Consider the following 14,936-nt stretch of genomic DNA (forward strand, 5'->3'; position numbering starts at 1 on the left):
CCACATCGTAAGTACTATATCACAGACGAGCTCCTGCGAGCTTTTCACTGAAGAAGGCGATAGGCCGGTTACGCTGACTTAAGACAGCACCAATCTCGAGCTTAGAAGCATCACAATGAAGCTCAAATACTTGAGTAAAATCGAGGAGAGCTAGTATGGGGGCCGAAATCAACTTTTTCTTGATGATCTCGAAAGCTTCAGATGCTGCCGGAGTCCAAGTAAATAGACCATCTCGTCGAATGCAATCAGTTAGAGGCGCCATCAAACTGCTAAACTGCGGCACAAACCTTCGGTAAAATGATGCGAGACCATGAAAACTTCGAGTGGCCAAAAGTGTAGCTGGAGTAGGCCACGACTTGATAGCTTCCACCTTTCCTGGGTCGACGGCAAGGCCATTTGCAGAGACGATGTAGCCAAGGAGGTGAACCTGCGGAGACCCAAACTCACACTTCTTTAGTGTGGCAAAAAGCTGATCGCGACGAAGAACGAGAAGCACTTCTTTCAGGTGGGTAATATGCTCCGTCAAGGATATAGTGAAGATGAGAATATCGTCAAAATAAACCACGACGAATTTGCCAATAAAAGGCCGTAGAGATTGATTCATAACCCTCATGAAGGTGCTCGGTCCGCTGGACGAACTGAAAGGCATGACAAGCCATTCAAAAAGTCCTTCACGTGTTTTAAAGGCTGTTTTCCATTCGTCTCCAGGGCGGATACGTATCTAATGATATCCACTGCGAAGATCCAGTTTAGAAAAAATTGTTGCAGCGCCAATTTGATCCAAAAGATCATCCAGACGCGGTATGGGAAACTATAGCGCACTGTAATTTTATTTATAGCGCGGCTATCGACACACATTCTCCAAGACCCATCCTTCTTTGGGATAAGCAATGCTGGAACGGCACACGGACAAAGGCTCTCGCGTAAATAACCTTTCACTACAAGATCCTCCACTTGACGTCTCAGCTCTTCATGTTCGCTGGGACTCATACGGAAATGAGCTCGATTGGGCAGAACAGCATCGGGAACCAGATCAATGCGGTGTTGGATGTCTCTCAGCGGAGGGAGACCAGACGACAACTCACTTGAGACGACGTCTTGAAACTCTTCCAACAAGCTTCTAAACCCAGCTGGAATCGCTGGCAAAGATGGTTCTGTTGCCGAGTTTATGAGTACGAGAACATATCCTTCGTCACACAGCTCTTTCTCAAAAGGTTTACATTGGAGAATGAGAAAGGGTGTTGATGGTGTGCTCTGTTTCTCGGGTAAAGAGGGTTGTAGAGTGAATTTACGATTGTTGTGACGGAAACTGTAGGTATTAAGATATCCATCGTGTTGGACACGACGATCAAATATCCATGGTCGTCCGAAGAGCATATGACAAGCATCCATTGGTGCAACATCACAATGAACTTGGTCTTTGAATGTACCACCAACCGAGAAAGATATTAGAGCGCGACGAGTAATGAGAAGGTCCGTCTTTTGATCCAACCACGCTAGCTTATAAGACACGGGTGGAGTTATGTGGCTAGCTTGAGCTTGTTGACGATATCTTCTGCAACCACGTTTTCGCTACTACCAGAGTCAATAATGAATTTGCACACCTTGCCTGCAATAGTACACTTTGAATGGAACAAGTAGTGTCGCTGGGGGTTTTCATCGGTGTGTTGAGGAGCGAGACAAACACGCCGAACCATTAAGCACAGGCCATGGTATGGGACAAGATCCTCAGTTTCCTCAATAGTTTATGTTACTTCCTCATCATAGACGACCTCTACATCATTGCCAGTTGCATCAATGAGAAGACCTCTGCGATTTCTTTTAGGACAGTTGGATTGACGATGACCGATCTCTCCGCAAGCGAAACAACGAAGGCAAGATGGACGTGGTGCTATCTTGTCCGTAAAAGGCACAATGGCAGTATCTTGTTGCTATGGAAGCGTATCATCAGTCGGGTTAGCAGTTTGTTGTTGCTGAGTAGGGCGTGTCGAACGTGAAGTAGTCCACGATAAATTTCCTCTAGTTTGCGACTCAATGGTGAGGGCCTGCTGATGAGCTTCTGCCAACGTTAGTGGATTAAACAAGTTGATGGTGTGTTGGATTTGTTGATGAAGACCAGCAGTGAATCGAGCAACTAGCTGACGTTCTGAATCTTGAATGTCAACGCGGGTAAGCAACAAGAAAAATTCAGTCGAGTACTCAGCCACAGAACGTGTACCCTGGCGTATAGTATGAAGACGCTGGAACATGATCTGATCGTAATTATACGGTAAGAATGTTTTCTTTAGCTTCTATTTCAACTTATCCCATGACATCACTTTAGGTTTCCCGAGATGAGCTCGAGTCGATTTCAATTGTGTCAACCATGCCGCTACTCTGTTGCGGAATCGCATAGTGATAAGAGGAACACAACGATCCATCGGTGCTCTTTTGAAGGGTGGCGGTGATATTTTGCATCTGAGCTTGAAGCTCAGCGATTGCATCACGGGTGATTTCTGCTTCGGTTCGAACAGGTACTCTTCGAGGTCTTGCCATTGTTAATGGAACATTTTCGAGGAGAGTAGCAAAGTTCTGATACCAACCTGGCACAACATATCAAAGGTAACTAAGCTCAAATCTCAAGATTTAGGTTAAACCTTTAGAGACCTAACTTCTTGAATCGAAGAATTTAATCAAATTCGATGCAAGGCTCTCGTATTGATGACATAATCGAATCAATGCAAGGCTTTAAAGAAAACTCTAGTTTATTATCTTTCAAAAACTAATTATCAAAGCTAACTTACAATGCCTTTATATAGGACTTAGAGACGGTTTATAATAACCTAAGTCTCTTAAAAATAGAAAATCTAATAAAAAGAAATAATAGATAGAAAAGGAAATATTTTAAAAGCCGAAATAGAAAACAATTGCTTGGCGGTGAAGGTATCATGATGCTGCATCAAAAAGTCTTTGCAAAAAAAAATCTACAGTAACAACTTTACCGCTACTTATCTACAACTAGATTTTTACAGCTAAATTTTTACCGCCACAGTTGAACCGATCACCACCGTTATTATGGTATGTGATACCTTTCATTTTTCTTTTGCTTCGAGAAAGAGAAATGGTTAGAGGTGCAAGAAAGTTGAAAACTAAGAAAGTTATCGACCAAATGACTCATAAGATGCATGACGTGAAATTTCAGGATAAATTAGTTGGAAGCTTTGCTTTGAGGAAAAGAAATAATTCAACCCACTTCAAATTTCAACGACCCCTTGTAACAAATATCCTACCCCACACACTTTCTATACTCTAATTTCTTTCCCAAATTTGTGCGCATGCGTCACTGATTAACTAAACGAGTAGTGATTTCACACTGGGTTTCAAATTTAATTTCTTGACACATACATTCTTAAATCTTATCCTTATATAAGATATGGTAGTTTTGTTATTGGGTTACCATCTGGTTGGGTTACATAAAATTGGAATTTTTGAGACTTATGTAAAAAAATTTAAAGTATTACAATGAATATTAAAATTATGATATATAGACAATAAAAGTTATAAAACCTGCTACCAATTTTTTTGATTCGTTATCTTAGCTAAAATAGTTAGATTCAGCATCTTAGTTGTACCATTCGTATTTGCCCAAAAAAATAGTTGTACCTTTCGTTTACTTCCGGCGAAAAAGTTACTTTGTTAGAAAATTGTCAAAATTCCATGGGATTATGATTATCAAATAACACGTGCAACAGACCAAACTAGTGATGGATGGTGCACACGTCTTTTGGTGTTGCACACGTCTTTGGTGTTGACCAACGACAATGACAGACAGATTTTTCATCATACATATCTTTTTTTGTCTTTTCTCTTTCTTTTAATTGAGTGTCCTCAACTTCTTCTCATAATTTTCTCTGTTTTCTCCTTCTGTTATCCTTTAGAGAGATCCATAAAGATTCAACTCCAACAAGAAAAACTCGATTTCAATTTCTTTAGAAGTTAATAGTGTTACTTCTCGTGATTTTGTCCAATGGGTAATTGCGTGAACTCTCCTGCACGAGTAGATAACAGAGAAAGCTCTTTTGGAGGTATGAACCAAAACATCCACTTCTTCTTATGATGTGTACATGTTGCAATGTTTCTTTAATTCACTTATCGAGATGCTTAACCTAATATGAAATTAAATAAATACTCTGTACTTTGAATTCCTTTATTCACTTCTACCAAAATTTTAATTCAGTTCACATGTAATTGAAATTTTGGACGTTGGTGTCACATTTGACGACAGGGTCATCGAGAATTTCACCTAAAGCGAGTCAGCCATCAAGACTCTCAAACCTCATAATACCCTCTTACAGCAACAGAAGCTTCACTAGTTTATTGTCAACACATACACCAAGAAGCGAAGGAGAGCTCTTACCTTCTCCAGCATCAAAGGCCTTTACATTTAACGAGCTCAAAACCGCCACTAGAAATTTCAAAGACAACAATCTTATTGGTGAAGGTGGTTTTGGTTATGTCTATAAAGGTTGGATTGGTAAACAGTCGTTGTCACCTTCGAAACCAGGGTCCGGTATGGTTGTTGCAGTCAAGAAACTTAAATCAGAAGGGTTTCAAGGACACAAAGAGTGGTTGGTAAGTTCATCATCCTTAACATATAGACAAGAAACAAGATAAGAGCGTTTAAGGTTCATATTCAAAATAAAATGACAATTAGTGCAATATCTTTATGAATGTAGCACAAATAAATAATTATAAAAAAATGTTGGTGGGTTTCAGAATGAGGTTCATTATCTTGGGAGGCTTCACCATATGAATCTTGTGAAACTAATTGGATATTGCTTAGAGGGAGAGAAGCGGCTTTTGGTTTACGAGTACATGCCCAAAGGAAGCCTTGAGAATCATCTGTTTAGAAGTGAGTAGCTACATTTGGATGGAGCTATATATAGTTTGGGTTGGATTTTCCACGAAACAATGAAACCCACAATTACATATGCATATATAATATATACATAAACATACATACACATATATGTGTGTTTAAGACTCCAATGGGTAGAACCCCCATCGGAGATGCTCTTACATTCAAGTTATGATTATACCTTAAATATAATTTTTTTTTGTTGGTGTTTCTTGCTTTTTGTGTAGGAAGTTCAGATCCGATTCCGTGGAATACAAGGATGAAAGTTGCGATTAGTGCAGCGAGAGGACTTGCTTTCCTCCACGAAGCGAAAGTCATATACCGAGACTTCAAGGCCTCTAATATCCTACTTAATGTGGTACACCACCTATGACTATTATACTAGTTCTCAAGTTTGTACATAAACTGAATGGTTTTTAATTTATTTTACCGTCGCGGAATTGGTTTAGTCGCTAAATTCGTAGATTCTGTAGTAGATGTTTGAGGGTTATAAGTTCAAGTTTCGTTTTGAAGGATTTATTCTCTTAAAAAGAGTTATTTAACATAGTTTGAGCCTGGCCGAGCCCATAACTTCATATTCATAAGAAAGTTGTTTTAACGCACTTTGAAGATGTTTCCAATGTCCAAGATAGAATTTATACAAAAAAATATAAATTCTTCTCCAATTATTAAAATTAATTAATTTGTAAATGCAGGAGTTCAATGCAAAACTATCTGATTTTGGATTGGCAAAAGCAGGACCAACAGGAGATAGAACCCATGTGACAACTCAAGTGATGGGCACTCAAGGCTACGCAGCTCCTGAATACATAGCAACGGGCCGGTTAACTGCCAAGAGCGATGTCTATAGCTTTGGAGTTGTGTTGCTAGAACTACTCTCGGGACGTCCCACGGTAGATAAAACGAAAGTAGGAGTGGAGCAGAATCTGGTGGATTGGGCGATTCCTTATTTGGTAGACAGAAGAAAAGTGTTTAGAATAATGGACACGAAGCTTGGAGGACGGTACCCTCACAAAGAGGCTTGCGCAGCAGCCAACATCGCATTGCGGTGTCTCAACACAGAAGCTAAGTTGAGACCGGAGATGTCTGATGTCTTGTCTACTTTACAACAACTTGAGACTTCGACAAAGAAGGGATCTACTCCAACCGGAGTCATGTCTCCTTCACCGCATATGTCGGAGAATCACATGGTTCGAGACGTCTCTACGCTTAAGGTTTGATAGACTTAACGAGTTTTTTTTGAGTCTGTAAATTTACTTTTTGCAAAGTGTTGAATAGTTTTGTACTTTCAAGTTCGTTGGTTTTTTGGTTGAAAAATGTATATAGTATACGAATATATATGATAACTTTACAATAGGGTTCGTATGATCTATGAAAAGTTCTTATTTGTTGAATGATTGAGTCACATGAGTTTACAATAATATATAGCAGAGCTATGCTTTTTTTTTTTTTTTGAAACACATAGCAGAGCTATGCTTAATAGTAAAAAGGTGAGTATCATACACTGGGATTTCTAATTTTACAAGAGCAAGTGAACGCGCGTCAGTGTGAATTTTCATTTTATTATTTTTCATTACTCTGCATATATGCGGAAATATGTATCTTCAAACACTGGATTTTCTAATTTTGTTATTCTCGTTATTTATTATATATGCGGAAAAATATAGTATATACTTGTGTTTTTTCTGTCAACAGTATATACTTGTGTTTAGTGTGACTTAAATAATGTTTTATTAAAATATATGAAAATGTATCTCAAATAATGTTTGAAGATACATATTTCCGCATATATAATGTATCTCAAATAATGTTTGAAGATACATATTTCCGCATATGTCCAAAAATAATGTTTTATTAAAATATATGAAAATGTACCTTAAACACAAGTATATATTATATTTTTCCGCATATATAATAAATTACGAGAATAACGAAATTAGAAAGCCCAGTGTTTGAAAATACATATTTCCGCATATATAATGTATCTTCAAAAATAATAAAATAAAAATAAATTTTAATAAAACATTATTTAAGTCCAAAAATATGTCCAAAAATATTTCTTGTCCAAAATATGTATCTTGAAAAAAATAAAAATGTATCTTCCATTATAAACAAGAATATTATCACGTTTGACCAAAAAAAAAAATAAATATATATATAGTTTAGACATGGTTTTCATATACTTAATTAGATATGATGAATGAAAATAAAAACATATTTAAAAGGTAAGAGTAGCAGTAATAAATAAGTAATGCAGACTAGAGATTGTGTATATCAAAACTAAATCGTATATACAACGTCAAAATAATATTTATAGTAAAGAGTATCTGAAGCTACCATTTTACACGCATGGCTTGTAATCACCAAATGACATCCGGAGTTCCCCCAAACACTTCAGTGGAATTAATTGTCAGCTGACCGTAAATAACAACTTCCAATGAAGTGCTCGGGAGAGCTCTAGAAGACATCTAGTCGAAATATTAATGTTAGGTTGCTGCAGTCCCTTGTAACCATCGTGGACATGATATATAAATTTTGTGGTCTGTATTTAGTAACGTATATGTTAATTTACAAGCGAAGATGCATATATACGATCTTATTTATAGTGAGGACTAAAGAATCTCATGTAATTTAGTGTGAGGGGAGATTGTGTGAACCTGGACGTAAACTTGGGGTCAATAGTCTGGAGAAGAGAATCAGTCTTTCTTTTCCTCCTGCCTTTTCGTGAGATTTAAAATGTGACTAGAGCTTGATCTGAGCATCCGTGCGGATATTTATTTTTATTTTTATATTACATGAATATTTTTTAAATTTTTATTAGTTACTATTTGAAATATTTATCTTATTTTAAAATATTTATAAACATAATAATTAAATATTTTATATGCTGTAAAAAATATTCACTTGTGCGTTATATTAAAACTTCGACAAATATTGACCCATTAATATGTTTGAGTAATTTTTCTCTTAGCACGAAATTGTTTTCCAAATGTAATAATATTTTAAATGTTTGGCGAGATTTAGATACATTAGAAAAAGCATATTGTTAGAAACATAAATTAGTATACAAGTAATTTAATGATATTTAAATCTTAATATAGATATATTTTATTGTTGAAAATAATTAATAGTAACTGAAAAGGTCAAAAATATATTTTAGAAACATTTGATATGTATATATATATATTAAGCGAGATTTAGATAGATTAAAATTAATATTTGGTTATAAACAATCCATATTATTTTACAAGTATTTCAAAAATATTTAATCTTAGCATAGATAGATTTATTTTTGAAAATAATTAATGGTAACCGTAATAGTTAAACATATATTTTTGGAATATTCAAAATACATATATTTTAGGCCTTACAAGCTAAATGTGTGGGGATTATATGATACTTGGAACATATTACATAATATTATTAAAAATCGTTTTTAAACATGAATTTTTCTAAAATTTAGCTAAATCATTTTAGTAAATATCTTTAACACAAAAATTTAGCTAAACCTATTTAGGAAATAATAAAATAAAATAAGAAAAGACAATGATTACTTAAGTTAGGGTTATTTAATATTTCAGTGGCATAAGATTAGATTCTACAAAACTATCATTCAAAGAAGACTACTTTCATCTTAGGGACTCAAATAAAGAACTTCTTTCACTCTCCAGAATGTTTTTGAAAGAGGTGGGCACTTTACCCGATATCTGAAATCGCACCCGAACCTGATCCAAAAAATCCGAACTGAAATCCGAACCGAAGTAGCAAAATATCCGAACAGATATTGAATTAGGAGACATTGGATATCCGAACCAGGACGGGTAATATCCGAACTCGAATTGATATCCGAAGATAACCGAACATATGTATAATTAACTTTATATTTCTAGTTTACATCTCTCATTTTATATAAAATATTTATATTCATACTACACATACTTTAAGTTCATATGATATACATACAATTACAGAGAAAATAATTCGCTACTCACTTAAAATGCATGTCAAACTTTTTATTTCAAGAATTAACAAAAATTTACATCACAAATGTAAAAACAATAACCAAATTAATGTAGTTTCAAAATGTTATGTCCAAATATGTTAACCATTCAATCTATTAAAAATAAAAAATTAGTTAAGTGAAAGTTATATTTTTAAATACAATAAATTTGAGAAATGAATTTTTTTTTTCAAAATCTAAATATCCGAACCCGATCCGAAATAACCGAATCCGAACTAAAAAATCCCCGAACCCGATCCGAAGTATAGAAGTACCCGAACAGGTTCTACACCTCTACACCGAAATACCCGAAAATCTGAAATACTCGACCCGAACCCGAACGGATACCCGAACGCCCACCCCTACTTTTTGAATGAACTCGTAAACGAACCAAAATGAAACCAAGCTAATTTCGATCCGAACTAAATTTTCCTTGGTTCTTGAATGGATTCTAAACTACTAGATACTCCAAACAAATGATTTAAACCGAACTAAATTTTTTTTTGGGTCAGATCTTAGTAACACTAAATTCTCAAAATGCTATTTGAGTTAACGAAACACAATTTTATAATTTCAAATAAATATGTGGAATTAGTTTGAATTGAAAATTATATGTCGTTTAGTAATGAAACTTATAAGAATGGAAAGTATATTGATGAGGTTAGAAGTTTGGAGGGAAATAAATTGGGTAACAATAGTCTAGGGTTGTAATAAAACTCTGCACACTTTTGTATCAGAATATAAAATTGGTCGCTCTGGTGTTTTTGGCACAATAACTTGAATTCATTGTTTAGCACTTTTTAATAATCATTTAAACTTAAGTTAATTTAGTTATCTCATAATTTGTGTTTCAAAAGAAAAAAAAAGTTATCTCATAATTTATTTCTTAAAGATACTTGAAAAAGAAGCAGAATATCAATCATCTATGGACATATAGTTTCATCACCAATAGAAAAATGAACGGTAATTTATATCATATATGAGTTTCGGGTAGAGTTGATCCAACTTTTAGTATATATATTGTTCAAATAGTTCAATGCGTGGAGAAAACTGGATTGTGGCAACGTTCTCTCTTTGGGCGATTATTTTGTCTGGGCTCTGCGTTTGGGCCTTTAGTTTTTCTTTTCTGGACTTTGGGTTCTTTTGTAATTTGCAGCCTTTTGGTTATTTAATTATACAGAGGAAAAAAAATTAGATGTTTATCTATCTATCTATATAAAGAAGAGTTTTCTTTGCTCCTAGACTATCCACATAGGATACCACGTCAGAAAGTCGAAGGCTGTCGTCACGCCACGTGTCCCTGCATTCAAAATACATCACTTTGTTAAATGCATATATCTCTTCGTATTTCTATACATACAAGTATTATGTAATTGACACTTTAATGCACATCAATAAGCGCTTATATGTATATATAGAGATCCATCGCAGCCACTACATATCCTGACAATACTCTAAGATCTTTTTAAAACAATTTTTAGTTATGGTCAAGAGATAAAACAGAAGAAAGGCTGGAGTACATGCATATAAGTGGAGTAACATAAGACGTCGTCATCCTTGTTCAGTCACGAGCGCATCTAACATTACCAACGCCGCCTAACATCGGGTTCGTTCTGCTTATGTATCTTTAAAACATCCAAAAGTTATTTTTTTTTGGATCATTGAAAAGTATTCTTATTAAGAGATTATATGTTTGTTAGTATTGATTGTATAGGATGTTTATGCATATATATTAAACACGTATGTTTACAGATACAAAATAGTACTCGATTTCTGTTACATATTTTAATAGTGGATTAGAATAAAAAGAAAAAAAAAGTGCTTATAATATATTTTAGTTTTTAGTCTGAGGAAAAAAATAATAATAATAAATAGATGTAGTGTATTGTAGGGGGATTATTATGATTTTGAAACTAAAACAAATATATAGGAAAATTACACATTTTGGATGTGAATGCAATTCATATTAACTGGGTTTAGTTTAGAGTGTAATATTATCCTCAAAAAAATATTTATACAGAAATTATATTTATATCCACAAACTAGATAATTTTAGTTTTATAAAAAAATTTAAATTTGTGTACATTAATTATCTTACTTAATTTTTTAAAAGTTATGTTTTGAACTTCAGAAATATTATTATCACAATTTTATAAATATATTCTTAATTTTAATATTTAAAGATTAGATAAAATAATTTATAAGAAAGGTTTTCTTTTACTATCAATTTGAGATGTTAATATATTCATATTTTAGATTTACAAAGAATTTTAATACAAATATCGAAAATTATATATAGTTATTCTATTAACTAATCTGTACTATAGCATAATAAAATAATTTTAAAATAATAGTTAGTTTAATATGTATTTTGTTGATTTATAATATTTTTGTACTGGTCGTATAAGTTATGTTTGTTCGTAATATTCTATAGCCAGTTTAAAATTTTATGTAAGTATAAATATATAATCATCAAAGCATACTATTCCTCCGTTTATTTGGTGTGTTTTACATTTTCTTTAGTTTATCTCTAGCAAATTACTGACATAATATAAAGCAAAAATAAATCTTCAAATATAATATAAATATAAAAAAACAACGACAAGTACTAATAGTAGCAATGACATTGTCCTAAACAACTACAATTATATTTTTAGTGACTAAGATTACCTTAAAGTTAAAATTTTATTTTCCACAGTATTAGATATTCTGACATAAAAAAAGAATTATGGTAATTGAAAACTCAATCTCATTCATTTAGCATAATCACACTTACAAACAACTGAACATAGAAAAAAATTTACACAAAATTATATATTTCATAAAAACTGATATATTGAATTTCGCGCGTAGCGCGGACCTGCCTTTAGTATAGTATATACGTTTATCAAAAGCAAAGATATTATCGAAAATTAGTCGCAAATGTTTTTTTTTCTGTTGAAAATATTTTTCTTATTTCAATGTCTTCTCATCAGGTCCAAAACATAGACCAGGTTCGTCCTCGGTTCGGTTGTACACAACTTTTTGCACACGTTTCGATAAGAATCTAAAATTTGATGATTCCTTTGTTAAATTGGGTAAAAGAGAAGAAAGAAAGTTTTAGGATATGCATAAGGTGGCTATTGGATACATCGATTGATAAGGTACAAAGGCAGGAGTCACATGTACCTTTGCCCTTCAAGATATCAACATATGGTATGGAATGTAAAGGATGATTCTTATTGATGCTGTTAAGTACATATTTATACAATACAAAGAAGCCATTATATGGGAGTATATGTGTGATTAATATACAACGATTGTAAAGAATATACAGGAGTAATGAGAGTATCTTCTTTTCTTAATATGTCCTCTCAAGATGGAGGTGCTTGAAGAACACCAATCTTGGAAGACACTTGAGTGAATTGAGCATGTGCAAGAGATTTGGTTATAGCATCGGCAAGTTGATCTTTTGAAGAAACATGAGCCACCCGTAGTATGTCTGATGTGATTTGATTCCTTATAAAATGATAGTCAAGTGCCAAGTGTTTCATTTTTGAGTGAAAAACAGGGTTACCACACAAATAGGTTGCTCCAACATTGTCACAATAGATGACTGAATGTCCATTTATGTTTATGCCAAGCTCCACTAGAAGAAAACATATCCAGCAAAGCTCTGCTGAAGTATTAGCCACCGACAAATATTCAGCTTCAGTTGATGAGCGGGCAACACCTTTCTGTTTCTTGGAAAACCAGGATATCGGATGTTTGCCAAGATAAATGATGTATGCATTGGTGGAGATAAATGATGTATGCATTGATCGTCGATCGATGGATTGGTGCTGCTGTCGATCGATGTTGACGTCGCATCTGCAAACGATGTATGGAGAAGTCCTCTATCATCAATGGAAAGACCACGATACAAAATGTTCTTCTCTCTATGGTAGTCCTCGTCATAATCATCAGATTTCATCTCTGGTAGTTCAGTGTCTACTGCGAAGCTCTCATGAAGGCTATCATCTGCCCAACTGCCAATAGAATAGTCGCCTTGTCTGCTGATCGTATCACCATAGTGGTAATCAATCGATGTCTGAGGCTGGGTAGCAACATCAAAGCGCGGATAGCAGTGTGCTGGCAAAGCGAAGGTCTTATTCACAGGACTGCTGTCGATCTATTCTCTGGACATGCTGTCGATCGGTAGTTGAACAGCCAATCGATAGTGGAGTCCCGCTATCGATCGATCCTGAATACTTTGTTTCGTATTCATCCTCAAAATTGCAGTGGCATGCTGCAGTGGATCATGTGTTAAGTCTAGTGTTCGAAGTCTGTGGCTTCACAATTCTGACTAGATCAAAGTAGACATCAGGATTTATCAGTGTTATACACAACTGATTAGTCTGCATGTTGCAAACCGCTCCTAAAATAGCCATGAAAGCTCTCCCAAGTAATAAAAAATGATTCTTGTTCTGCTTGTTTTCCAGGACATCAAAGTCAACTGGAACTAGTGCATTGCCACTCTGCACCTCTAGATCTCCGATGAATCCTCCTGAGTTCCTCGTAGAATGATCCAAAAAAGTGAATGAATCCTCTGAAGGCTCTATCTTCAGATCGAGATGATATGCCATTACATTGGGTAGTATGCTGACTGATGAACCTGTAATACACAACGCACATGGAAACTCAATGCCCTTAACCAAACATGGCACTACAAATTTCCCAGGATCACTCTTCTTCTTCAGTGTAATTCTCTGCTTCATCTTTTCTCTGATCTGATTGAAGATCCTATGTATGTCCTGCTCAGTTTCCTTGGTCTCTCTGAAGAACATCCACAACCTGTGGATAAAGTAAGTCTCCTCAAACGGCTTGTCCAAGGGTATCCTGAGAACTCTTTAGTGAAGTTATCCATCTCCTTCTCATTGACTCCTCACTTGAGATGCTTAGGAACCTTTTCATTTCTTTACCTCAAGGTTCTCCTCTCAGAAGTCTGATCAACTTGCATAGGCTCTGCTGTGTCATCTAAATGTTGTTCAAAGTTTTCTGCAATGTGTTCTGAAGGTTGAGATGGGTTTCTGAGTGCATTCAGGCGTGCTACATCTATCTTTTGTAACTTCGCTCGGTATGTCAGAAGTGGTCGTCGATCGATGCTGGATGAGTTGTGTTGATCATCGGTTGAGTCTGGCTGTCGATTGGCGGCTGGCTCCTGGTGTCGATCGATGTCCGACTTCTTGATACGTAAGGCTATGGGTGGATGAGGGTGTTTAGCTGCGAACTTCTCGTGAGTTAGGATTCTGACGGTCGTGTATGGTGCAACTTCCTCTGTCGATCGATGTGGAGAACCTGATATTGATTGATGTTCGTCTGTCTCTGTCAGTCGATGTTCGCAGCTTGGCGTCGGTCGACACCAATGTAAACTACCGAAGCTCATGGAACTTTCGACCTGTAAATCTCCCTCTTGAAGCTTCTCCTCCTTAACCACTTGCAAGAAATCATCATCCATGATGGCATTCACGTGGTGCTTCAAAGAATCATCTCCTTTACCCTTCATGAAGGCTTCATATCTTTTAATAGTGTCTCCTGTCTGAACTACTTGTGTCTCTAACTTCCTCACATGTGTGTTCAGAGACTCAAACTTTGAGTTCAACTCTGTGTAGATATCATCTATCTTTCCATTGAAATTCACTATCAACTTCTGCTGACCCTCAAGAACTTGATTAAGCATGGATTCTATCTTGCTCTCTCGAGTCTGCGGTGGTGGATTCTGGTAGAAAGAACTTCCATAAGCTTTGTTGCTACTGTTGTAGTTGCTGCTGAAGGGTTTCTGGTACTGTGAATTCTGGTTGTATGCACTCTTCTGGCTGTTGTTATAGGAGTTTCTGTATCCACTCTGATTTCCAGACCTCTGATTATGAAAGCCTGAACCATTGATGAAGTTCACATCCTCCTCTTCGTCCACGTCACTGTCGACATCTACAGCCTCTACATCCTCTGGAAAGCTGACTTGCTTTTTGAGAAGCTTGTGAACACTATCCAGCTTAGCCTTAACATCTTCCAACTGCTCCT

At 35.3% G+C, this 14,936-nt stretch overlaps 1 protein-coding gene across 1 annotated transcript; it reads left to right on the top strand.

Moving 5' to 3' along the window:
* Positions 1 to 3,866: 3,866 nt before the first annotated feature.
* Positions 3,867 to 6,297, top strand: LOC106325377 (protein kinase 2B, chloroplastic-like). The gene is made up of 5 exons (XM_013763433.1): positions 3,867 to 4,064; positions 4,265 to 4,611; positions 4,756 to 4,891; positions 5,125 to 5,255; positions 5,593 to 6,297. Exons 1-5 carry the CDS (start codon positions 4,007 to 4,009, stop codon positions 6,115 to 6,117), a joined length of 1,197 nt encoding a protein of 398 aa, XP_013618887.1. The 5' UTR covers positions 3,867 to 4,006; the 3' UTR covers positions 6,118 to 6,297.
* The last annotated feature ends 8,639 nt before the right edge of the window (positions 6,298 to 14,936 follow it).

Source organism: Brassica oleracea, chromosome C2 (genome assembly GCF_000695525.1).
Source record: "Brassica oleracea var. oleracea cultivar TO1000 chromosome C2, BOL, whole genome shotgun sequence".
Taxonomy (NCBI): Eukaryota; Viridiplantae; Streptophyta; class Magnoliopsida; order Brassicales; family Brassicaceae; genus Brassica; species Brassica oleracea.